The sequence below is a fragment of the Equus asinus genome, chromosome 8, assembly GCF_041296235.1.
Source record: "Equus asinus isolate D_3611 breed Donkey chromosome 8, EquAss-T2T_v2, whole genome shotgun sequence".
Lineage (NCBI taxonomy): Eukaryota > Metazoa > Chordata > Mammalia > Perissodactyla > Equidae > Equus > Equus asinus.
In genome coordinates, this window is record NC_091797.1 from 33,764,205 (window position 1) to 33,790,084 (window position 25,880).

General features: G+C 45.6%; 1 protein-coding gene and 1 non-coding gene across 22 annotated transcripts in view; both read left to right on the forward strand.

Annotated features, from left to right (window-relative positions):
• Window positions 1-21,175, forward strand: part of LOC106836238 (class I histocompatibility antigen, Gogo-B*0103 alpha chain-like) — a 36,733-nt gene extending 15,558 nt beyond the window's left edge. Inside the window, exons 1-9 of one of the 21 annotated variants that reach the window (XR_011505093.1) lie at window positions 17,667-17,820; window positions 18,137-18,406; window positions 18,649-18,924; window positions 19,558-19,833; window positions 19,957-20,061; window positions 20,389-20,517; window positions 20,652-20,699; window positions 20,864-20,995; window positions 21,078-21,175. Coding sequence is in view for 2 of the 21 variants with exons in the window: in XM_070515295.1 (XP_070371396.1) it covers window positions 20,652-20,699; window positions 21,078-21,127 (98 nt within the window). In the remaining 19 variants the exon portion in view is untranslated. Of the gene's footprint in view, window positions 1-17,666; window positions 17,821-18,013; window positions 18,407-18,648; window positions 18,964-19,557; window positions 19,834-19,956; window positions 20,062-20,388; window positions 20,518-20,651; window positions 20,700-20,863 lie in introns of those variants that run through there. The other 20 variants (XR_011505092.1, XR_011505081.1, XR_011505080.1 and 17 more) reach the window with 20 other exon arrangements.
• Window positions 13,921-14,026, forward strand: LOC139046113 (U6 spliceosomal RNA). Its single transcript, XR_011505679.1, has one exon. It is a non-coding gene; the product is annotated as a U6 spliceosomal RNA (small nuclear RNA).
• Window positions 21,176-25,880: the final 4,705 nt, after the last annotated feature.

Here is a 25,880-nt window from a genome sequence, read left to right on the forward strand (position 1 = left end):
TATTCTTAAATATGTTAAGATTTGTTTTGTGACCTAACACTTGAGCTATCCTGGATAATGTTCTGTGTGCACTTGGGAAGAATGTGTATTCTGCTACTGTTGAATATAATACACTGTATATGTCTGTTAGATCTGTATATGTCTAAAGTATAGTCCAAGTCCAATATTTCCTTATGATTTTCTGTCTGAATGATCTATCTATTGTTGAAAGTGAGGTATTGAAGTCCCCTACTATTATTGCGTTACTGTCTATTTCTGCCTTCAGATATGTTTATAATTGCTTAATATATTTAGGAGTTCCAACGTTAGGTGCCTATATATTTATAATTTTATATCTTCTTGATGAATTGACTCTTTAATCATTATATAATGACCTTCTTTGTCTCTTGTTACAGCTTTTGTCTGATATGAATATAGCTCATCCTGTTCTCTTTTGGTTTCCATTTGCAAGGAATACTTTTTCTATTCCTTCACTTTGAGTCTATGAGTGTCCTTAGAGCTAAAGTGAATCTCTTGTAGGCAACATATAGTTGGGAGTTTTTAAAATCCATTCAGCCACTCTAAATCTTTTGATTAGAGAATTTAATCCATTCACATTTAGAGTAATTGTTGATAGGTAAGCACCTACTATTTTATTAATGGTTTTCCAATTATTTTTAGTTTCTTTGCTCCTTTCTTCCTCTCTTTCTGTCTTCCACTGTGAATTGATGACTTTTGGTAGTGAAATCCTTTGATTATTTTTTCTTTATTGTTTATGTATCTACTGTAGGTTTTTGCTTTGTGGTTACTGTGAGGCTTTCATAATTCATCTTATATTAGTCTATTGTACACTGATAACTTCAGATGCATAAAAAAGCTCTACACATTTACTCCTCCTCCCACATTTTATGTCATTGATCTCACAATTTACATCTTTTTATACTGCGTATATGCTAACAAAATATTGTACCTATAGTTATTTTTAACACTTTGTCTTTTAACCTTTGTACTAGAGTTAAAAATGGCTTATACTCCATCTTACAGTACTAGAGTATTATCTTTATATAATTACCTTTACCAGTGCACTTATAGTTTCATATGTTTTCGTATTATTAATTAGTGTCCTTTCATTTCCATTTGAAGAAATCCCTTTAGCATTTCTTGTAAGGCATGTCTAGTGGTGATGAACTCCCTTAGATTTTGTTTGTCTTGGAAAGTCATTATCTCTCTTTTATTTCTGTGTTGTTTTTTTTTTTTAAAGATTGGCACCTGAGCTAACAACTGTTGCCAATCCTTTTTTTTTTCTTTCTGCTTTTTCCTCCCCAAATCCCCCCAGTATATAGTTGTATATTTTAGTTGTGGGTCCTTCTAGTTGTAGTACATGGGACACCACCTCAACGTGGCCTGATGAGCGGTGCCATGTCCGTGCCCAGGATCCAAACCAGAAAAACCCTGGGCCACCGAAGCAGAGCGCACGAACTTTACCACTCGGCCATGGGGCCGGCCCCTCTCTTTTATTTCTGAATGATAATTTTGCCAGATAAAGTATTTTTGGTTGGCAGTTTTTTTCTTTGAGCACTTTGAATATATATCACCCCCTCTCTCATGGCCTGAAAAGTTTCTGTATTAATCTCTTCAATCTTGCTGAGCTTCCATAAAATAATTATTTTGAATTTCTTTTTAGGTAACTGACAGATCTCCATTTCTTTGAGATCAATTACTGGAAAATTATTGTGTTCCCTTTGTAGTGTTATGTTTCTGTGCTTTTTAGTGTTTCTAGTGGCTTTGTATTGATGCCTGTGCATTTGCAGGAATAGTCGCCTCTTCCAGACTTTTCAGACTGGCTTCAGTGAGGAAAAACTTTCACTTGAAAGTGGTGCAAGAGTGCTGTCTGGGTGAGGTGCAGCATTTCCAGTTCTGGGAAGGGTACAGTGGTATAGTCTCTGTGCGGCTCTGTCAGCTGAGGTCAACACTGGCAAAGACTGTCGGGGTCCTTAGCTGGCAAGGCTACAAGTGTCTGTGATGGTAGTGGAGGCTAGGGCTTCTAGGATCCTCCTATTCTCCTTCTTGCTTATGGGGGAAAGTTCTAGTCAAGGAGATCTTTCTTAGTACTGGGTCTGGTGCGCTGGTCTGGTACTCAGAGTGGTAGTGGAGCTGGGGGTCTCAGTCTTAGAGGTGTACAGAACTAACAGAGTGCTTGAGGCCTGGGGCACAGGAGCAATTTCTGTGGCAGTGGCATTGATGTCTGTGGTCCAGGCATGTGCAGATCACCAACAGAACTGAGGTCTGGTTCTCTGAGGCTTGCAGTAGTGACTCAAGCCCTAGGGAGGGAGCAGGGCACAGTTGTATCAGGGGTCCAGGGATGACAGGGTGCAGCAGTGGGCTGGACCTAGGAGACTTGGCACAGAAACAGCATGCTCCAGTGATGATGGGTCAAAGCCTCAACTTAGGGACCAGAGAGTGGGGCACAAGGCATCACCAGTATGACCCTGGTGATGGTGGGTCAAAGGCACAACTTAGGACGCAGGGCGTGGGGCATAGTGCAAAGGCAGCTCAGCCCCAGTGATGGCAGGTACAGAAGCAGTGATTTAGGACCCAGGGGCCAGGGTGTAGAATAGCAGCAGCTCAGCCTTGGTGATCACAGGTCAAAGCCCTAACTCGGGATGCAGAGGGCAGTGCGTACAGCAGCAGAACCACCTGGGTGATGGTGGGTCAAAGCCCTCATTCAAGGTCCAGAGGGTGGAGTGTGGAATGGCAGTTACACAGCTCCAGTAGTGGTGGGTCACAGCTCCAATTCGCGACCCAGAGAGCAGAGCACAGTGCAGCTGCAGCTCCAGTCTCTGTAGATGGTGAGGTGCTGTAATGTCTCAATCCTGGGCAGCAGAGTGCAGTCATGACTTGGGCCCCCCAGAGCAGGTCTCACCACAGCAGGAGCTCCAGCCCTGGGAAGGAGATGAAGTGGCAGGGACTCCGGGCAGCTCTGTCAGCTAGATTCAGCATTAGTGAAGATTGTGGGGGTACTTGGTAGCAAAGGATGCAAATGTCCACAGGGGAGAAGGACTGCTGGAGTCTGCCTGTTCTCCTTTTCCCTGTGGGGTGAAATCCATCCAAGGGGATCTTTCTTGGAGCCGAGTGCTCCGGACTGGCGGATGGGGTGATGCAGGTAAAATGCTTCCTTTGCTTTCCTATGCAGCCATTCTTGATTGTTGTGCTCTACAGAATTTCTGCTCTGTCTTCACTGTAGTCCAGAACATTCCCAGAGCTATTTTCGTCAATTTGTAGTTGTTTATTTATTTATTCAGAAGCAGGTGTGGTACCCTATATATTTTAGCTAACAAATTAGTTTTTCTTTTTACCTTTTGATTTTTTTTTGTTTTTGCTGTTTTTATGGAGGAGATGAGCATTGGGACCTCCTAGTCTGCTACCACTCTGACTTCAGTTTGAACATTTTCAAGTCAGTTGTTTTAAAGTCTTTGTCTAGTAGGTTTGCCATCTGTTCTTTCTCAGCGACAGTTCTGTGGATTGATTTTTTCCTTTGAATGGACCATACTTTCCTGTTTCTTTGTATGCCTTGTGATTTTTTTTTGAAAACTGAACATTTGAATCTTATCAATAACTCTGGAAATCAGACTCTCTCCTTCCCCAGGATTTGCTGAGTTTTTTGGTTTTGCTTTTATCTTTTGGTTGTTTTTGTTGTGTAAGGTATCTCTGTGGCCGAAATTTCCTGAAGTGTATACTTAGGAACTTCTCAGATCTTTTATGAGCCGGCACCTTTCCCTGGGCATATGCAGTAACTTTTTAAATTTCCCCATATTTGCAGTTGCTTTTGGATGTTCTAGTCCTTATACGCCTGCCTCCAAAAATTTTTTTAAAAATGGAAAATGAAGGGAGTAAAAATTCCCAAGCCCTTTAAATGCCCTTGATGTTGCTTCAACAGGAGAAGAGGCTTGTAATAATGGCAATGGGAGTTGCAAATGTTAATGCCTGCCTCTTTGCTGCACCTCCTTGATCAAAAGCAGCAAGCAGCAATCAGAACACTCATCCCTGATATTTGGAGGACAGGGTTCTAATTGCCCACCTTAACTCCTGCAAGCTGCTCTAAGGACACATGCTGGCTGCCTGCAAAGGCCTAGAGGGTGGAGGGTGCAAAGCCTCTAAGGTGCTAGGCTGAAATTGACTGAAGTCAACTACAATTTAACATCCAGGCCTTCCCCTGGAAGTTGCAAGCCTTCAGTAGACCCTAGCATTCCAAAATAGTTACATCAGATGGATTCTACCAGTGCAATTGTTGTACAGGTGGCAATATGGATCACTGATGCTTCCTATTCCACCATCTACCCTGACATCATTCCTTCATAGTCAATCATTGTAATTTAGGGATTCTAGTGAATTTGTCATAGTATCTCCTTATGGATTTTTTAAATTACTTTACTGAGATATTTTTCACATGCCATTCACCAATTTAAATATACAATTCAATAATTTTTGGTATATTCACAGAGTTGTGCAACAATCACCCCAACCAATTTTAGAACATTTTCATCACCCCCTAAAAGAAACCTCATACTTATTAGCAGTCACTCCTCATTTCTCCCATCACCTTTTCCCCAGCCCTAGGCAAGAGTTAATCTAATTTCTGTCTCTATAGATTTGTCTATTATGGACATTTCTTAAAAGTGGAATCATACAATGTGTGGTCCTTTGTGACTAGGTTCTTTCACATAGCATAGTCTTTTCAAGGTTCAGTCCTGTTGTCATTATGGTTTTAATTTGCATTTCCCTCATCTAATGAGGTAGAGCACATCTGTGTATGTTTGTTTATCATTTAGATTTCTTCTTTTGTGATTTTCCCATTCATCCACTTCCCCTGTACTCACCATGCTCTGTACCCTAGGAGACTATCCTCTATTGACTACTTATAGTATGGACTACTGTACCTCCAAATGCTCCCTAGCTTATGCGCTTCCATTTGAGTTTGGCAAATTGCAAGCATTAGACTATTCATCTCTTAAATAGTCTGTCTTGGGGCCAGCCCGGTGGCGCAGCGGTTAAGTTCGCACCTTCCGCTTCTCGGCGGCCCGGGGTTCGCTCGTTCGGATCCCGGGTGCGGACATGGCACTGCTTGGCAGCCATGCTGTGGTAGGCGTCCCACGTATAAACTAGAGGAAGATGGGCACGGATGTTAGCTCCGAGCCAGGCTTCCTCAGCTAAAAGAGGAGGACTGGCAGTAGTTAGCTGAGGGCTAATCTTCCTCCAAAAAAAAAAAAAAAACAAACAAAACAAAAACAAAAATAGTCTGTCTTATACTCATTGATCTGAGAAGTTTTTATATATTCTGTGTATTAGTCAGTCCTTGGTTTGTACAGATACAGCAGAACTTCCCAATCATTGCCATCCACCATGGGATGCCCCAGGAGAAGAGGTGAGTCAGAGATGGAGAAGATATTTTGTGTCCTTTTTGAATTCTCTCAATGATCTCAACATTTTTCCAATGTTTTTTTCTCACAATTCCTTCTCAGTATGAGCAGTTTAAAGATTTTCAATGACAAATTCTTATGGCTACCAACCTATTTGGCCAAGCCCTGGACATCGATCAGGTGAAGACTGCCTTTAACTTTGACATTCGTAAGGGTTCTGACACATACCTACATTGGGTAAGTTCCACACCCAGAAGGACATCCCAGGGTCCTCTCCCACTCCCTCTTTTTCTTTATCTTTTCATACGTTACATCTTCATCCCCCTTTTGGGTGTCTTCTCTATTTGGGTCTTCCAGTGCTACCATCTGTCTCCTTCCAGGTGGCCAGAGCAGACCATTTAGGCACCAAGTGTCGGCCACCACGTTTGTGTCAGATGAGAATGATGCCAAGATCCTCAATGATGTGCAGGATCACTTTGAGGTCCATATTAGTGAACTGCGTGATGAGAAAGACATCTCCTCCTACAGTGAGTATTGATCTCGTGAAACTGGCTTCTCCAACTCTTTAGATTATCCTCGTTCCTTAGTGGACAGTCATGTGCCACACGACAACATTTTGGTCAATGACAGACCACATATACAATGGTGGTCCCATAAGATTACTACCATATAGCTTAGGCGTGTAGTAGGCTCTACCATCTAGGTTTGTCTCAGTATATTCTATGATGTTCCCACAGTGACAACACCATCTAATGACACCTTTCTCAGAACGTATCCCTGTTGGTAAGTGATGCATGACTGTATTTGTTTTAAATCCTATCTTGCATGTAATGGGCATCTAATGCATAATGGGTACTTGACAAGTTCATGGCTCCCTAGTCTTTATGCCAGGTTGGGATGTTTTGTGGACCTCTATGTAGGGTCTTTTTCCTCTCTCATTAACTTATTTTTCTTTCTCCACCCCCCAAGTCTATCCTTTGAATCCACATGCCATAGAAACATTAGCAAGTATGTGCATATGTGCTTCTGCCATCCTCACTTTTGCCTTTCCATGCCTTATTCCAACTGTGCCATGTTTTCTCTTCAGCTGAACAGACATGGTAGAGGGTTTACCCATTCTTCCCCTCTTCAGGAGATGACACCAAGTGTGGGGGTAAAGTGTGCCATCTACCCCTGACAACCCCATCCCACAGCTTCCCCCTTTTGCATCACCACCACTCCTAAACCTCCATTTATGATTTGGCAGAATTTTTAAAATAACATTACAATGAAACATGTGTATCTGTGGTATCTGTAAATGACTAAATTTGAGGTGAGGTGATTTTTGGGCATGATCCAAAAAAATTCCTCTAAAGGCTTGGGGCTTATGTACCATGCTGTGGAGTCCAGGTCAATGGGTGGTCAATGTAGTTTTCTTTTCTTGTAGTGTCTTTGTCTGGTTTTGAGATCTTGGTAATGCTGGCCTCATAGATGAGTTAGGAAGTTTTTCCTCTTTTTCATTTTTTGGGAAGACTTTGAAAAGGATTGGTGCTTCTTCTTCTTCAAATGTTTGTTAGGATTCAACAATGAAACCACCTATTCTAGGATTTTTCTTTGTTTTCGATTACTCATTCAATCTTCTTACTAGTTATGAGCCTATTCAGATTTTCTGTTTCTTCATGCTTCGGTCTTGGTGGTTGTGTGTTTCTAGGAATTCGTCCATTTCATCTAGGTTTTCCAATTTGTTCACATACAGTTTTTCACAATACTTCTTACAATCCTTTTTGATTCTATAAAATCAGTAGTAATGTCCCACTTTTTCTGGTTTTAGTAATTTGAATCTTCTCTCTTTTTTTCTTAGTAGATCTAGCTAAAGGATTATCAATTTTCATTGATATTTCCAAGAATACCTTTGGTTTCATTGATTTTCTGTCTTGGTTTTCTAGTCTCTGTTCTATTTTTCTCTGTGCTAATTTTTCTTATTTGCTTCCACCTGATAGCCTTGGACTCAGTTTGCTCTTCTTTTCGTAGTTCCTTAAGATATAAAGTGAGGTAGGAAATCTTTTTAAAATCTGTCCACTTCCATTCCTGCTGCAGTTTGAGTGCCTGACCTGGCATAGAGCCCTAGACACGTCAAAGGGAGATCCTGGAATGTTCTTCTGTCAAATATCTCCTGAATGTTCTAGACCAGTTGGGCCGTCACATGACTGCAGCCCCAGCTCGTGTCATATGGGGCTGAAGAGCTGCTCGCTTAGGCCAGCCAACTCAGAATGAGGGAGAATTAAAAGGTTATTGTTTTATTTGGGGACTGTTTGTTACTCAGAAATAGATAATAGGAACACAGACCATATAATTTAAGACTATTACTGTTTTTATTTATTGTCTGTCTTTCCTCTCAGACTATAAGCATCAAGAGAGCAGGCGTTTTTTTCTGTTTTGATTAATTGATCACCAGGCCTGGAACAATGCCTGGTACAGAGGCGCTCACTAAACATTTGCAAGTAAATGAATAAATACTGTGACCAGATTCCTTAAAGCTGAGTCTAGGGCTTGAAAGGGGGAGTTTATTGGTGTTTGGTTTTGAGGGTCTTCTGTGACGTGTGTGTGTTTGATACCTACCAATTTGTCCCAGTTTCCTGAGCCCCTGAAAAGCGCTCTCCATAGAGCTGCACTGTACTTGGGGTCCAGCCACCCAGGCACTGCCCACAGCCTGGGATGACCACCAGCTGCCTCCTCGAACTCCTGTGTCCTAGAAGGGAGCCCACCTGCCCAGCTCACAACCATGCTCAGCGACAGCATGTGGCGCCCTTTCCTATGAACCCCAAACCCCTGGGTCAGTCTTCAGAGTAGAAATGAGATTTGGGGTTGGTGCTGCAGAGCTCCTAAGTTCAGGGGTTGGGGTTATCAGAAAGTGAGGCCAGTGGTGTCCAGTCTGAGGATCTGGGTACTTGTGTCACCAGAGAGGAAAGAGGCAGGACCCCAGAGTTCTCAGGCAGCAAGCTGCGGAGGGTGCAGGGGCTGCCTCTAGGAACCTGGGAAATGCATAATAGGTTGCCTGGGTCTGCTGGTGAGGTCCTTGTAGCCCTTGTTTGTGTCCAGCCCCCAGGTCATGTCCAATGCATGGTTGTCTAGGGCCCCTCAGCCTGGGGCAGAGGCTCCAGGTCTCATAGGCAAAGAAGGAACAATTGAGCCTACCTGCCCAGCTCACAACCATGCTCAGCAACAGCATGTGGGGCTGGGCTCAGATCACCTGTGAGGTCCTGGTGCCGGGAGTGGGACCCTGGAAATCCCAGAAATTCAGGACCAGGACTGGTCCCTACAGGGTCAGTACAGCACCTGCCCTTTGCTATCAGCCAGTACCCAGAAAACCCTCTCCAAACACAGTCCACAGGTGGCCCCTAGGCCAGCCATTCCTATGCACCTCCCTTCTCTGTCTCCATCCCCTCTCTTTCTCATCACCTCTCTGCCCCTGATGTCCCTATTTCCTCCCTGTCATCACTTCCCTGGGGGGCATCCCCTCCTTCCTGGACCTGCCACCCCAGGGCTTCATCCCCTGAGATCCCAAGTTGAGAGACTCAATGGACTGAATCCCAGATGGAGGGACCTCCAGCCCCAGCTGCAGTAGGAGGAACAAGTGACAAGGACTCAGCAGTCCAAGGTCCCATGCCTGGAGACTGAGGGGATCCAGTGGGATGCAGCCAGGACCTGGGATTGGCTATTATGTCCTGAGGCCTCACTGGGCATCAATGTGGGGATGAGGAAGCTTTTGAGCAGCGTTGGACTTCACAAGGGTCAGGCTTGAGGGTATGGCAGGGATTGAAAGAGAAGAGAGCTCAGGAGCCCTTGTGCCTTCCTCTGATGTTTCCTTCTCCTTCTGCAATCCCTCTCCCCAGCCCCTTGATGGGAACACCTCAGAACGCTGAAAAGTGGAAATATTTTTTTCTACTTCCTATTTCTAAATTTTTCAAAACTGAATTTTTAAAAAATCATCTCTTATTTGGAAACATCTCAATGTCTACATAATATTCATAGTGTGGATTTGCACATTGGGACTAAGAGCACAGCTCCCCGAGGACTTCTGTCCCCCTCAGCAAGGCAGAAGAGACCCTCTGTATCAAGGGTCACACCTGGTGCCCCAAAATGTCTCTCCTGAAGGAGGCGTCAGGCAGACCTGAGACCTTGTATGAGTATACTTCCACCCTACAAGGGTCAAGAGTGAACCCATGGACTTTGTTTAACACTCCTCCTCCCCCATTGGGGGGTTGCACCCCATAATCAGGGGGTCAAGAAAGGATCCATGGACTGAAACTAATCTCCAACGACCCCACACTTCCTCACCTTCATTGACAGAGCCCAAGTGAGAGCCCCAAACCCCTGCTCCTCCCCACTTTCATCTCTCACACACTCACCGCCATTACTTGCCTTGAATACCCCAGGACTAATCTCATTATTTCCTTTTCCCTGTTTGTGTCAGTCATCCCTGGTTCCCAAATATCCTGCACTCTCATCCCCACAAGGCTCTGCACATGCCCATTCTGTCACGTCTCACACCCCGTCATCAACTCCTGAAACCTGTTCACTGCTCCCCCTGCACTTCTCAGCCCATGATGAGCAAAATCTCCAAAGTTCTCTCTCAGGATGCTCCCTTTACCTCGCAGCTCTGACAGAAACCTGGGTCTCCCTGAGGACACAGCTCCCTCTGGAGTCCTCTCCCACGGGTGTTTTCCCTCCCATAGACCTTGTATCCCTTAGCTTGGAGGTAAGAGGTCCCTCATTACATCCAACCCTCCTTCTCCATTCTTATTTTGGCTAGTGACCTTGTTTCCTACTTCACTGAGAAACCAAAGACATTAGAAGACAATTTTTACCGATTTTTACCACCATCTACTCACGCAGTTGCATCTGCATGCTCAGGATGAGCCTTCCATCCTTTATCATAGGTTAACCATCCATGCTCCCAGCCAGAGCCAGTCCCTCTGCTGGTGCAAGAATTAAGGAGCAAGAGGCTTGGGTGTCTGACCCAGTAAAAGTTGTAATCCCTTGCTCAGTAACAAGACCTGAGCCAATTTTCAGATTCAGAACCCTTTGACTTAAGAAGTGTCCAAATCCCTAGGAGGAAGGACCTTGGAATACCACGGCAAGTAGGTACTGGAGCAATGCCCTCGGTCTTTCTGCAAAGGAACCTACAGCCATTTACTCAAGTGACTGTACACTGAGGAAAGAGAAGTTTGCCAGAAATATTGAGAAATATTGTACATCAGGTTTGAGCTGACATTGATACCTCGATACCCACGGCATCATCACGTCCCCCATTGCAGTACAGACTTACAGATGCCAGTTTATAAATGGAGTCCTAGACAAAGTCTAGTTCACAAGGACCCCTGATTCCATAGATCTATGCTGTTATTTCCCCAATCTCTGAGTGCATAATTGGCATTGATATACTTTGCAGTTGGAGTAACCTCTGCACTGAGTCCATCACTGGTCTGTGGAGTAAGGTCTCTCATAAGGTAGAAGGCCAAAGGGAAACCTCTGAAACTGGCCCCATCCCGGCCAAATCAGAAATGACAGTATGTTCCAGGAGCAGGTATTGTGGAGGCTTTTGCAGGTATTGTAGGGGTTAGCACCAGCATTAGAGACCTCAAGGACGCAGGAGTGGTGTACACTCAAGTGACTCCATTTAATTAATTTAATCAAGTGACTCCTCCATTTAATTCAGCAATTTGGCTCAGTGGAGACCTGATGGAGCTCAGAGAATACATGGGATTATTTCAGATATAACCAAGTAGTGGTCCTGATGCAGCTGCTGTGCTGGATGTGATATCACAGCTAGAGCCAGTTAGTAAGGCCTCAGGCACATGGTATGCAGCTGTTGATTTTGTGAGTGCATTCTGTTTCATTCCAATAAGAAAAGTGGAGGTGGAATGATTAGCATTCACAGGAACAACAATATTTATTTATAGTTTGCCTCAGGGCTCTTTTAACTCTCCTGCCCTCTGTAACAAAGTCTTAAGAGCTCTGGACCTCTTGGATATCCTATAGGATATCACATTAGTTCATTTAACTGAGAACATCATGTTGATTGGGATGGATGAGCAACAGGTGGAAAGTACAAGGGAGGCCTTGGTCAAACACATGCATCCCAGAGGGTGGAAGATAAACCTGACAGAGACTCAGGGAGTGGCTGCCCCAGGTCAGTTCTGGAGGTCCAGTGGTTAAGGGTATGCAGGGATGTCCCCTTCAAAGTAAGACACAAAGTACTGCATATTGTGTCCCTCACTACATAGAATGAAGGATACAGCCTGGTATGCCTCTTTGGGTTCTGGCAGCAGCACGTTCCACACTTAGGTATGTTGTTTGGCCCATATTCTGGGTGACACAGACGGATGCCTGTTTTGAGTGAGACCTGGACAGGAAACGACACTGCAGCAGATTCAGACTAACAAAATTATTTTCATCTGTATAGCAACAACCTTGTACTTACTTCATCTTGTAAAATCTTCTCTTTATCCAACTTCTCCCACCAGTGTCCCCCTCTATTTTGCTTGTCTTTGTATTATCTCTGAGTTAATAGTCATTTGTTGTTTTAAGCTGCTGAGTTTCAGGGTAATTTGTTACACAGCAATAAATAGCTAATCAGGCTTTCTTAAATTTCTATTATTCTATAGGTATTGTCAACATCTCTTTTATTTCCTCGAACCTTGAAATGTTATCTATGCTCAATTTCAATTCCTCTCCTCTCTTATTTTTTATATTTTTATTTTCTTTTGTCTTTTCTCCTTCCTTTATTCTTCTTATTGGATATTTCAAACATATAAAATACTGCTTTGTGGTTATGCTAAAAGGAAGCATTATCTAGGTATATAAGCTAAAAGTGTAACACCAATGTATACGGAATAAAAGTAAAGTATAGGAAGTGACTGAGAGTCTGAAAATAAAACGCCTGGGTGATTCTGCAACTCAGGAAGTGACTTTCAACTCTTATTTCCTTCCTTCCCCTGAGTTTGTTTTCATTTCAGAACAAACACATGAGCAACATGAACTCTTACACATTCCTGGCAAAAGTTTAAATTGGTGCTAGCACTCTGGAAACCAAATTAGCAAGGTCTAGAATGGTTAAAGTACACATCCCATAGAATCCAGCAATCCCACTCCTGATCATACACTCTGGGGAATTTCTTGCCTGTGTGCCCCAGGAGACACGTACACTAACGTTTACAGCAAAATCTGGAATCAACCACAAACACATCAATAGGAAATTAGCAAAATTGTGTATAGTCACAAAATATAAAACTTCAGCACTAAAAATGAACGAACAACAGTGTCATGCATGAGGAATAAGTCTGCTACAGGGAATGTTGAGTCACAAAATATACATGGAGTATTTCACGGTACATAAAGTCCCCAAACAGGCAAAACTAAATAATATTTGGTTTGGGGCTATATACACTTATTGTTAAATCTTTAGAGAAACTCAAGGGAATAGTGAACACAAGACCAGGATAGAGGTTACAGCTGGGGGATGGGGTTGGGGAGGTGCCCACAGTGGCTTCATAGGTTCTGCTTCTTACACTAGTGGTAGGTGCCCAGGTAATCACTTGGTCATAACTTCTTAAACTGACATTTTTAAAACTGCAGCTTGTGAACATTCCTGGTTAATTTCTTTTTAAACGAAAAAGAAAAGAAATTACCAAAGATCATGGCAAGGATCCTTATCAAAAACTACCACATTGGAGCAAAGCCACAGACAATGTTATGAGCAACGTGAGAAAGAGGGCCAGGATACCATAAAAAATTAGTCTTGGCTAGAAATGGGTCATTTGATCTTTTTCTCACTGGGAGCTCTTTAGATTTTCTGTACAGTGTTCAATCTGATGTGCCAGGCAATTCTATCTTGTGAAGGTTTTGAGGTGCTGCTTACATTTAACCTCACTGGAGTAAATGCACTTACAGAGTTGGAAAAGACCATTGTTGATCAATATAAGGTAAACTGGGAAATTTTTAAAGGAATAACTAGTGATAGAGCAGAAAATATGAATGGAAAACACAACAGAGATGCTTAAAAACAATTTAGAGGCACATGATAACAATGCATTTCAGAGTCACACTGGTGTCCAAATCATATCTACCAAATCTCATCAAAAAACACAGTGAAAGATGTTAAATTTATTGTAAGATGTCAACTAAATAGTCAGTGCCTGGAAGACTTAGTTCCTAGATTGACGTTAACCATTTCTGCCTATTGCATGACATCAAAATCCTTGTCATGATGCTAAGCCTGGAGTAGAATGAGGTATGAGAGCCACATTTTTCTTACTGAAAAGCAATCTGATTAGGTAAATATTTTTGAAGATGATATTTAAGTGAGAAATTGGCACTTTAGTTAATACTTTTAGCATTCTTAACAAAGGAAATTTAAAACTTGGAAGGAAAAACTCAGATTATTTTACAGGCATTATTATTATGGCATGGAAGTCTTGGAACCACTTGATCTAGCAACTAAGTATATATTCTCAACTTTGTTGCAACTTATTGAAGAAATATTGTGCCTGCTTTGGCAGCACGTATACTAAAATTGGAACATACAGAGAAGACTAGCAGGGCCTCTGTGCGAGGATGACAGGCACGTTCGTGAAGCTCCTTATTTTTAAAAGAAAACAAAACATTATTATTAAAGGCCTTTGCAAGAAAAACCTAGAAATATTGTTGTATCTCTTTTCTCCGGTCTCAAACTTATTCTTAATCATTAATTTCCAAAAGATAAATTTAAAGTATTAAAAAAGAATCAGATAAAAAAAATTTGACTTACAAAATCCTGAAATGATATTTAATTTTTATTTTGGCTTTAATATGTATCTAAATTCTTAGATACTCCTCCCTTCCAGAGGTGGAGCTTAATTCCCTCCTCTTGAGTGTGGGCTGCACTTAACAGCTCACTGCAAACTGATAGAATAAGGCTCGTGGAATGGTGTGAGACTCTGGGTCTAGGACATAAAATACATTGCAGCTTCCATCTTGGTTGCTCTCTCAGATCATCTGCTCTGGGGAAAGCCAGCTGCTATGTCATAAGCAGCCCTATGGAAAGGTCCATGTGGCTAGAATCTGAGGCCCTCTTCCAACAGCCATATGAGTGATTCCTGTGATTTCATAGGAATCCCCCAGCCCCAGTCAAGCCACCAGATGATGCAGACCTGGCTGACAACTTGACTGCAAACTTGAGAGAGGCTGTGAGCCAGAAGCACTCAGGTAAACCACTCCTAGATTCTTGATCATCAGAAACTGGGAGAATAAGTGTTTCTTGCTTTGAGCAGCTAAGTTTTGACTAATTTGTTATGTAGCAGTAAATAACTAATACAGTGTCTATGGTGGAAAACAAATTATTGCACTTTAATTTTCATTTGCTCTAAATTAACTATAAGATATTAAGTATGTCATTTGGTTTTAGGATTTAAGGAGAATTTTCATTATTAGACAGGATGTATTTTATCACCAAACAATCTATCTACGTGAACTTCAATTTCCATCTGTGACCCAATTAAACACAAAAGAAAGAACCAGGCCAAGCTAGCTTGATTTTGTAAAGGACCTCCCATAACCACTCCCTGGTTATTCACCCTCCCCCCAGTTAGTCACTCAAACATTAATGTGGGTGCTGCCGTGAAGGGATTTTGTAGGTGTAACTAAGGTCACAGGGGGATTATCCTAGGTTGGACTGTCCTAATCAGGTGAGAACTTAGGAGTCCCTGAGCAAAGAGATTCAAAGTGTGAGAAGGATTCAATGTGAAAGAGGGTCTTCAGTGTGGGCTTTGAAAATGAAGGGCCACCTGGTAAAGAATGCTAGTGGCTACTAGGAGCTGGGATCAGCACCCACTTCCCCTCCACCAGCTGGCAAGGAAACAGTGACCACAATCTTATAACTGTAAGGAACAGAATTCTGCCAACAGCTCTGTATGAGTTTGAAGAGAGGATCCCACCTCAAGATGAGAACCCAGCTTTGTGAGACCCTGAACAGAGGACCCATCCATACCATGCCTGGATTTCTGACTAAGGAACTGTAAGCAAATAAATTGGTGTTGTTTTAAGCCACTATGTTTATGGTAATTTTTATGCAATAATAGGAAACTAATATACAGGTTCACTGTGCAACAGATAAGCACATAGCATTTTTTCCACTGGGATGAAGTTATGAACTGATATGCATACTAGTTGCATGAGATAAAACCTTTTCTGATTTTGTGATGTAACTAAACTCTAATGCAGTCAAATTGCATTCTTTCATTCAACATCAACTAATTTAATGCTCACTATGTATCAGGAATGGCTTTATATGCTAGGGATACAACTTTGACTTAAACAGCCCAAAGCCCCTGTGTTCATGCACTTTACATTCTAGAGGCTTCCCAAGAGTGAGACGGAGCCATTGGAGTGTTTTAGTGAAGAAATGACACATCCTGACTAACATTAGCAGGATCACTGACCACGGTGAGGAGCAGAGTCCATGGGTAGTAGGTGAGGAGGTGGTGCTGGTGCCACAATTCAGGAGTGAGAGGGTGGTGGAGACTAAGGGGAGAAGAGGGCCTGAGAGGTGAGAGGGACAGAGAGAAGGGCTGGAGGAGCAGCGGTGAGGAGAAGAAGCAGAGGTAAAGAATTCCAAAGCAATGGAATGCCCAGCTTTAAATCTATTGTTTTAGAGATTTTTAACAAATATGTATCTACAGGGTTTAGCAGGATATTCTCTGCATCTAGTACTTACTACCTGCTGTGGGGCTGCCTAAAAACCAAGTGCTTCCTTATGTTAATCAGGATAAAAAAAATAACAGGTGCCCCAATATAATATGCACATCCCTTAGGTGTCAGTTCATAAACATAGGCAATGCATAAGCATTGATAAAGGGCATTTTGATTGCACTAAATACTTGTAACTTTGAGGTGATTAAAGTTTGTATACTCTTCTAGTTGAAATATACAGTAACAAATTGTGCTTTTGAAGCCAGGTACCTGAGGGTTATTGTAGATATTCAATATGAACATGACTGCCTTTCCACCTTGTTCCCAACACAGACATAGATGAAGACAGTGGGTGTTGAAAATCTGTACCTGAGGGTTACTGTAGATCGTGATTGCCTTTTGCAATTTGCTGTTTAACCTGAGGGGTGACTCAGGGGTCATGAGAATTTATGAGCTTGTTTTGCAGAAGAAAGAGAATGCCTTTGGGGAGGACGACCAGCCCCCAGAATTCATGCCCAGGAGACATATTGCCCAATGGCTTCTCTGGAGTGAAAGATTACCCCTTTGTTTCTCTGAAACTCCTCCTGCCAAGTCCCTTATCTCTATAACTCTGCTTTCTTCTTCTGTTGTTAAGGATTTGAGAGAACCCATCCTCCCACCTTCTCCTTTTGCCCAATTCCAATAAAACTTTTCTCCATTTCCAAGCACTAATGGCTCAGTGATGGGTTTATTGCGCATTGGGCACACGAATTTGAGATTAAGACATTCGGTATCACTTCCGTATGTTTCTTTGTATTGAGGATATATCTGGGACTCACAAACTCAGGGCTATGGAATGAAGATAATTTTAAAATACAACACAGGAGTCACTGATACATCGGGAAAGTTTAAACTTAGGAGCTTTGTGAGTCTGACTGCAGGGCTGTGTAGACACATTTCTATAATAAGGGGCCAAAATCACTTTTACAGATTAGATTCTGATTTTCAGGGGTTTTCAACATTGCGTTACCCACTGGAGTTAATAAACAAAAAAGAAACGGGTCTCAATGGGAATCTCTACCCGGTGTTTTCAGGCACAACTCCTCCAGCTTTAAAGAGAAGACCCCTGTCACTCCACCTCCATTCCCAGGGCGAGCTCACTCTCTGCCAGCAAGTTCCCTGGGAGTGAGTTTTCTTCCAGAAGAGTCCAGGGGAAGAAGTCAGGGGTGGGTGGCAGCGAGTCCAGTTCAGCGAGAAGGATTCCAGAAAGAACAAGGCAGGAAAAGCGGCTGAGCCCAACCTGGGGATCGCTTCCTGGTTTCCTCACAGGGTCACGGGCCAGGCCTCAGGGAGACAGTGTGACAAAGAGCGCTCTGTGCTGGAAAAGAGGTGGAGTCGGGAAAAGTCTTAGGTCCCGGTGTGCGGCAGGGGTCAGGAGCCAAGGGCGGAGTCTGGGGCGGGGAAGCTCAGCGTCGGGGAGTCCACATCTCCCTTGGTTTTTCACACAACCTGTATCAGCTCCTCCTGCCTGGAGACTCATGACGTGGCCCCAGTTCTCACTCCCATTGGGTGTTCGGTTCTAGAGAAGCGAATCAGCCTCTCCGCGGTTTCCGCTTAGAAAATTCGCAGGGCAGGCTGGGAGTCACCCTCCCCCCGACTCCGAGGGTTTGAGTCATGGATCCCCGAACCTTCCTCCTGCTGCTCTCGGGGGCCCTGACCCTGACCAAGACCTGGGCAGGTGAGCGCGGAGTCGGGAGGAAACGCCCTCTGCTGGGGGCGGAGCGAGGGGACCGCGCGGCGGGAGCTGAAGACCCCCGGGGAAGGGGCGTCTCCCCGGACACTTGCCCAGACTCCCCCCCACGTTGGCCCTGCCCCGTCCTGACCCCTCCCCTACACTCTCTGGCCTCCTGTCCTCTCCTCTCTTCCACTAGGGTCTCCCGCCATCCCTTTTCTGTCTCAGGAGCCCCTCGTCCCCTCCCTCCCCCATAGCCCTCGGACCCGGGACCCGCGCCGGGAGGAGGGTCGGCCGGGTCTCAGCCCCTCCCCGTCCCCAGGATCCCACTCCCTGAGGTATTTCAACACCGCCGTGTCCCGGCCCGGCCGCGGGGAGCCCCGCTTCATCACCGTCGGCTACGTGGACGACACGCAGTTCGTGCGGTTCGACAGCGACGCCGCGAGTCCGAGGATGGAGCCGCGGGCGCCGTGGATGGAGCAGGAGGGGCCGGAATATTGGGAGGAGAACACGCAGACCATCAAGAGCACCGCACAGAATTTCCGAGTGGGCTTGAAGACCCTGCGCGGCTACTACAACCAGAGCGAGGCCGGTGAGCGACGCGGGCCCGGGTCCAGGTCCCGACCTCCCGAACCCCAGGGCTGCCCCGAGCCTCCAGGTCGGAGCACCACCCCGATGTCCGCCAACAGCGCCCTTGACCTGGGAAGGGCCCATGGGCACTCGCTCAGATTTTGTTTTCGGTTTAAACTGAAAAGGCTCTGACCAATCACCGCCCAGAGGTCTCTCGCGGGAGCGCGGCCAAGTGGGCGGGGCTGACCGCAGTGTGTGGGTCAGGGTCTCACACTTACCAGTGGCTTTGTGGCTGCGACTTGAGGCCGGACGGGCGCCTCCTCCGCGGGTACACTCAGTTCGCCTACGACGGCGCCGATTACATCTCCCTGAACGAGGACCTGCGCTCCTGGACCGCGGCTGACACGGCGGCTCAGATCACCCGGCGCAAGTGGGAGGCGACCGGTGTGGCGGAGCAAGACAGGGCCTACCTGGATGGGAAGTGCGTGGTGTGGCTCCGCAGATACCTGGAGATCGGGAAGGAGATGTTGCAGCGCGCAGGTACGAGGGACGGAAGGCGCCTCCTGCATCTCCCCTCAGGTTTTGGCTTGCTTCCCTCTACTAGAGGAGGAAAATGAGATATAGGCCAGAATACGCTCCTCACAGCTGCCAGGAGAGTGAGGAATCCACCTGTGTTCAGGTTAGGTACCAGAGAGTGAATCGCCCAGAGTGCCCACCCTCCTCTGTAGACAATAAAGGGATGCAGTGTCCACTGGGATGGAGGGGACACCATCTCTGAAATAACTGATCGATGATTCCCTTTTACTCTGCCAGCTGCTCTGGAAACCGTGGGGGACTCTCTCAGGCTTTGTTCTCTGCCCTATACCCTATGTTTGTGAGATCTGATTCCAGCTTTTCTGATCACTCAGCCTCCACCCCCATCAGGGTCAGAAATCCCTTTTCTCCCCCTCAGAAACCTGGAGCCTCCTATGCTGGACTGTCTCATTTTGATTCTAGAAATTCCCAAAGAATAGTAGATTATCCAAGATGCCAGCGTCCAGGCTGGTGTCTGGATTTTGTGCTCCCTTCCCCCACTCCTGTTGCCCTCTCCATTCTCAGGATGGTCACATGAGCGCTGCTTCAGTGGCCCAAGACAGATGTAAAATTCTTGAGTTTTCTGACTCTTCTCCTCAGATCCCCCAAAGACACACGTGACCCGCCACCCCATCTCTGACCGTGAGGTCACCCTGAGGTGCTGGGCCCTGGGCTTCTACCCTGCGGAGATCACTCTGACCTGGCAGCGTGACGGGGAGGACCTGACCCAGGACACAGAGCTTGTGGAGACCAGGCCTGCAGGGGACGGGACCTTCCAGAAGTGGGCTGCTGTGGTGGTGCCTTCTGGAGAGGAGCAGAGATACACGTGCCATGTGTAGCACGAGGGGCTGCCTGAGCCGGTCACCCGGAGATGGGGTAAGGAGGGAGCCATGGGCTCAGAGTCTCTTCTCAGGGAAATCAGGAGCCCTTCTGGAGACCTTCAGCAGGGTCAGGGCTGAGGCCTGAGGGCAGGGCCCTCACCTTCCCTTCCCTTCCCAGAGCCGCCTCCTCAGTCCACCATCCTCATTGTGGGCGTCATTGCTGGCGTGGGTCTCCTTGGAGCTGTGGTGGCTGGAGCTGTGATCTGGAGGGAGAACCACTCAGGTAGGGGATGGGTGGGGTCTGAGTTTTCTTGTCCCCACCCCCCACCGCGGGTGTTTCAAGCCCAGGTAGAAGTTTGTCCTGCCTCATTAATGGGAAGTCCCATCCATAGACACATGTGCTTTCCTAGTCTGGGGCTGACACTGTTTAGTAAAGCACATGTGAAAATGAAGGACAGATTTATCACCTTGATGAGTCTGGTGATGGGGACACGACTCCCAGCAGTCACAGGTCAAAGGGGAAGGTTGTTGGTGAGGACAGACGTCCAGGAGGGCAGTTGATCCAGTCCCCACACATGTACTGTTGCTAGCTTTCCTGATCCTCCCTTAGGTCTGTAATCACAGTTCTGGAAACTTCTCTGGTGTCCAGGACTAGGTGATTCATTTAGGACCTCATGGCCCTGCCTGCTTCCTGGCTTCTCCACAGGTGGAAAAAGAGGAAGCTACGCTCAGTCTACAAGTAAGTATGGACAGGGGGGGTGATCCCTGAGATAGTGTAGACAGGAGCCCATGGGGGAACTCACCCACCCAGAGTTCCTCCTTTAGTCTCATCTCCTGTTGGCTCTGATCGAGTTCTGTTTTGTTCTACTCCAGGCAGCGACAGTTCCCAGGGCTCTGATGGGTCTCTCATTCCTCCTAAAGGTGAGACCCTGGAGGGCCTAAAGTGGGAGGGGTTGAGGCAGAGGGAACAGACTGAGTTATGGGGATTCTTTGGTTGGGACATTTTGAGCATGTGGTGGGCCATTTAGAATGTCATCAATTATAGCAAGTGACTTAAATTTGTTCATGCTTATTTTCTTCTGTAGTGTGAGACAGCTGCCTTGTGGGAGACTGAGCTTTGCAAGATTTGTTTCTGCCCCACCCCCCACTGTGACTTCAGGAATCTCTGTTTAGGGCATCTGAATGTGTCTGCATTCCTAATAGCATGATGTGAGGAGGTAGGGAGACTGGTCTCTCCCACAATCCCCTCCCCTCACTGACCTCTGTTCTCTTTTCTGACTGACTTTCTTGTTCCAGCAGAGGCCGGGCTGGGCCGTCTCCACCCCTGTCTTTACTTCGTGCTGCCCTGAGCTGCAACTTCTTACTTCCTTATTGAAAATAAAGAGGCTGGATACCAATTTGTTTCTTCAAATTCTTGCCATGAGGGATCAGTGAGTTAATTAAAGGAGAAGATTCCTAAAATTTGAGAGAGGAAATAAATGGAAGCACCGAGAACCTTCCAGAATCCATATGTTTGCTGTGCTGAGTCTGTTGCAGGTGGGGACAGGAGAAGGCTGTCAGGAGCCGAGTGTGGACAGGGCCTGTGTCCACTCAGTGCTCAGCGCATCGTGGGGTGGGATGTAGTCACTCCTCAGCTGGGTCATCTCTCCGCTCCTTTGTCCTTGTCCCTTCAGTGGAACTTTGTCCCACCAGGACCTGTGATCTCAGGGACTCAGACGTCACCTGGGCTTTGTCATGTCTCCAGGACCCTGGGCAGTGAGGGCTTCCTGGGACCGGGTCAGCCTAGGCTCAGGCCTGGGTTTGGCCTTCAGTCCCACTTTTGGGTGTTTATTTGTAGTTTCTTTGTTTCTGTTCTTGTTCTTGTGTAAAAGTTGTGGTCTCATTCTCCTCTGGGTGTCCCCTGTCTCTGACAGCAGCTAGAGTTGTTTGGCCTGTCATTGTCCCCACAAGGCCAGTGGCCCCTGCACACAGGCGTCTCTGGTGTCCAGAGATGAATTTTCAGGCTCGTCCAACTCTGCCTCCTTCTAGGCCTTATTGTCATTTCCACCTTGTCCCAACCTCTCAAAGGAACCAGATTCTGGAATTAGCAGAGAGGGAGGGATCCCATAAATTTCTCATCCTAGATAAGATCCTGTTGGGATGTTCCTGCTCTGTAGCCTGCCCTCTCTCCTGGCCCTGAGCTCCAGTCGTCCTAGTGCTGGCTCCAATCCAGACTCACGATGTATAAAGTAGAGTCTAATTTAGATTTGTATTTGGTTGGGAAATAGGACGCGTAAGTCAAAGATCATTCATTGTTTTCTGAAGAGACAAATGTGTGCTGTGGTATGCAGGAGGGTTGGTGTGGGAGGGAGGGATGGAAGAAGAGGGAGGGGAGAGCAACACTTGTGAGAAAAGTACAAGTGGCATTGATGTCAATGTGAGTGCACATTGTGCTGTTGCTGCCACGAAACAGCATGTGCCTGAGGTTATGTTAATAAAGATACTGTCTCTAGAATATGGGGGTGCTCTACACTGATCATTCATTCAACCGATATTGGTTATGTGCCGGATGTATCACATACTATCTTTGCATCTGTGAAACAGATAAAAAGTTGAAGTAAAAACAGAAGTTTCTGGCCTTGTGGAGCATATGTTGTAGTGGGAAGAGACAGACTATGTGCTATAATCATAGTGAATAAGGAGAGTGTTTATGTTAGAAGGTGGTAAGTGCTATGGAAAAAATGCAGTGGGGAAGGTGATCCAGAGGGTGGGGGTGGAAAGAAGGAAGACAGCTTTTTTAACTGGGGTGGTCAGTGTGGGCCTCACTGGGAAGGTGACTTTGAGGAAAGATGTGAAGGACATGAGGAATTATCCACAAAGATGTTTGGAGGAAGTTCTTTCCAGGCAGGGGCCTCCAGTGCAAATGTGCCAGGGCAGGAGTGTGTCTATGGGTCCTGGGGAGAGTGAGGAGGCCAGTATGGCTGCAGGAGAGAGCAATAGACATGAGATAGAGGTGCTGCCGGACCATGTAGGCCTGGAGGATGTTAGAAGGGTTTTGGCTTTTGCTCTGAGTGAGATGGGGAGTTACGTGACAGTTTAGAGCAGGAGAGGGACATGGTATGACTTCTCCTTTAAAAGCATCACTGTGGCTGCTGTGCTGAGAGCAGAACTGGGAGGCAAAGGGCGAGGGAGGCCCTAGGGAAGCAGCATGAACCAGGGCAGGGTTCCAGGCTGGAGGAAGCCATGGCTTCCAGTGCTGTGAGTGGAGGAAATAGTGGGAAGTGATTGGATCTGGATACATTCTGAAGATGGATTTCTTAAGGGATTACTCTGGGAATGAGAAAGAGGAGTCAAGGAGGATACCCAAGATTTTGGAGTGTGCAAGTAGAAAGATGGAGTTGCTGTCAGCAGAGACGGGGAAGACTCTGGAAGGAACATATTTACAGGAACTTGGTTTAAGGGGAGTTGAATATGAGATGTCTATTAGAAATGCAAGTGAGGTCGCAGATCGGCAGTTGGACAGATGGGTCTGGAGTTTAGGAAAAATGTCTGGGCTGGAGAAGTAAATTTGGAAGATGATACCATAAAAATGCTATTTAAAGCCTGATAACCAATGAAGTTACCAAGGGTGTGATAACTAGAGAAGAGAAAGGAACAAGGACTGAATCCTGGCCACCCCGCCCCCCCCCCCCCCCACCAGTGCTAAGGGATCTGATCAGACCACACACCCAGAACAGAACGCACAGTTCTGATACCGCGTCTAGAAGGCACAGAGATCAGGGAGTCCCAAACTTCCCTGTACCCAGGAATCCCCTGGACATGTGGTTAAGATTCAGAAAGTCTGGAGTAGAGCGTGAGATTCTGGGTTTATAACAAGATGCTGATGCTCCTGGTCTTCAGGTCACACATTCAGTAGCAAGAACATAGACCAGGATTCCCACATGGCTGTGCATCAGGCTCACCTGTAGGTCTTGTGAAATAAGTGATTCCTTGGTCTTGTGTCTAATGCGCTGAGATCTGGGGTCTGGGGAGAGGCCTGAGTATTTTGTAAGAAGCCCCACAAGCAATGCTCAGTCAGATTGGGAACTACTGAGGTCAGTGACAGAGAGTGCACAGGGTAGGGAGGGGGTCTTAAATCCACACTAATTTTTTTCCACCCTAGAAAAGAAAAGGGAGGACCTATATTGTCAACTATGAGATGCGATGTGAGGAAATATATGTTGTTTCCTCTCCCATGGGCTATAGTCGAAGATTTAGGAAGTAGTTCATAGTTCACCAAAACGAAAAACTCTGAATCCTTGCTCTCTGAAATTATTCCCCAGACAGATTTTTCACTCATTTCTTGGAACAAACAGTGGAATCCAAAATTTTTCTAATTTAGACATAAAGTTATATATATATATACACACACACACACACGTATATATATATGTATATGCATATATATATACACACACATACATGTATATATATATATGATACTGGGGACTAGTATTATTTTAGGGAAGACCACAGAACAGGCTTGAGTCTACACAGTCAGGAAGAAAATTCACAATCCAGTCTAGGTCGGGTCCCACATAAGAACCACTGGCTTGCTGCTGGGCACTGCTCACACCACTGACACCCGTCATGATGGACACTGGACCCTGGGGCGGGGACTGCTGTCACTACTGCTCCTGGCAACTGGTTGTTGTAACTGCCACTCATGCCATTCTTGCCAAATGCAATCTGCACAATTCCAGCCTCTCCATGTCACCATGTCCTGAGTCACAGTCTGACATGTGGTCACCTGACTGGAGGAGCCTAAGATGTGGCCAAGTGCATGAATGTTTGGGAAAGTGGATTTTCCTCTCTTATGGAAAGAGGTGGCTCTTCCTCTTACCAAGACTCTTTAAGTGTTCAATTCTCCTAATTTAGGTGCCGGGGGGGCAAGGGATGGAAAAAGAATGGCAGATTTCAGCAATGATCTGAGGTTGGAACTCCATCTGGTACTTTGTAGGCACTCAGGTTTGGGTGGAAGAACAAGTGACTAATAAATGACATCCAAGGTAGAGGTTTACTTGCTTACTCTTACTCTGAATTTCTTTGTGGGATGGTGAGGAATTGTTTTCCTCCACCCAACCAATTCTCTGATTCTCAGACACCATGTGGATGTCCTACAATTCAACTCAATTCTGGCCCTAACTACCTGGAGTTAGCATCAGACCCCACAGGTTAAGGGCTCAGTCCCAGAAGACTGCCCTCACTTCAGACACAAGTCTCAAATATCAGTTCCCCATGTTGCCTGCACATCTGTCTGACTTAGCTACAAAGTTAAGAGTTCCACTCAAGTTTGATAATTTGCTAGACACTCATAGAACTCAGGAAAATGCTATGCTTACTATTACAGTTTACTATCAAGGATACAAGTGATGATGAAGAGGTACATAGGGCAAGGTCTGGAAGAGCCCCGAGTACAGGACCCTCTGTCACTGTGGAGTTGGAGTGAGCTACCCTCCCAGCATGTGGATGTGTTCACCAATTGAGAAGCTTTCTGAATTCTGTCATTTTTTATAGAAGTTTCATTATGTCAGCATGATTGATTAAATCATTGGCCATTGGTGATTGAACTCAACCTCCAACCCTCTCCCTAGGGTCTGAGGAGTAAGACTGAAAGTTCCAACCCTCTAATCATGGCTTGGTCTTTCAGAATCCAGCCCCCACCCTGAAGCTATCTAGGATCCCTCAGCCAAGAGTCATCTCATTAGCATCCCTAAGATACTCATCACTCAGCAGATTCCAAGGGTTTGGGAAGCCCTGATCCAGGAACCAAAGACAGAAACCAAATATTTTTTATTGTACCACGGGCCATCCTCTGGTATTTGACCACAGATCCCTTATAGTAAAAGGATTATAACAGTTAAAAGATGCTAGCATATTACTAGAGCCCCATTCAGTCGCCAACAATTAGACCAGTTCATCATCCTATTGAGGATATTTACGTGGCTAATAGATTTATGAAAAATTGCTCAACAGTTTTATTCAGAGGGGAAATTCAAGTTAGACCATAATATGGTATCACTCCACACCTTCCAGAATGGCTAAAATGAAAAATCAGACAAAATCAATTGTTGGCAAGAATTT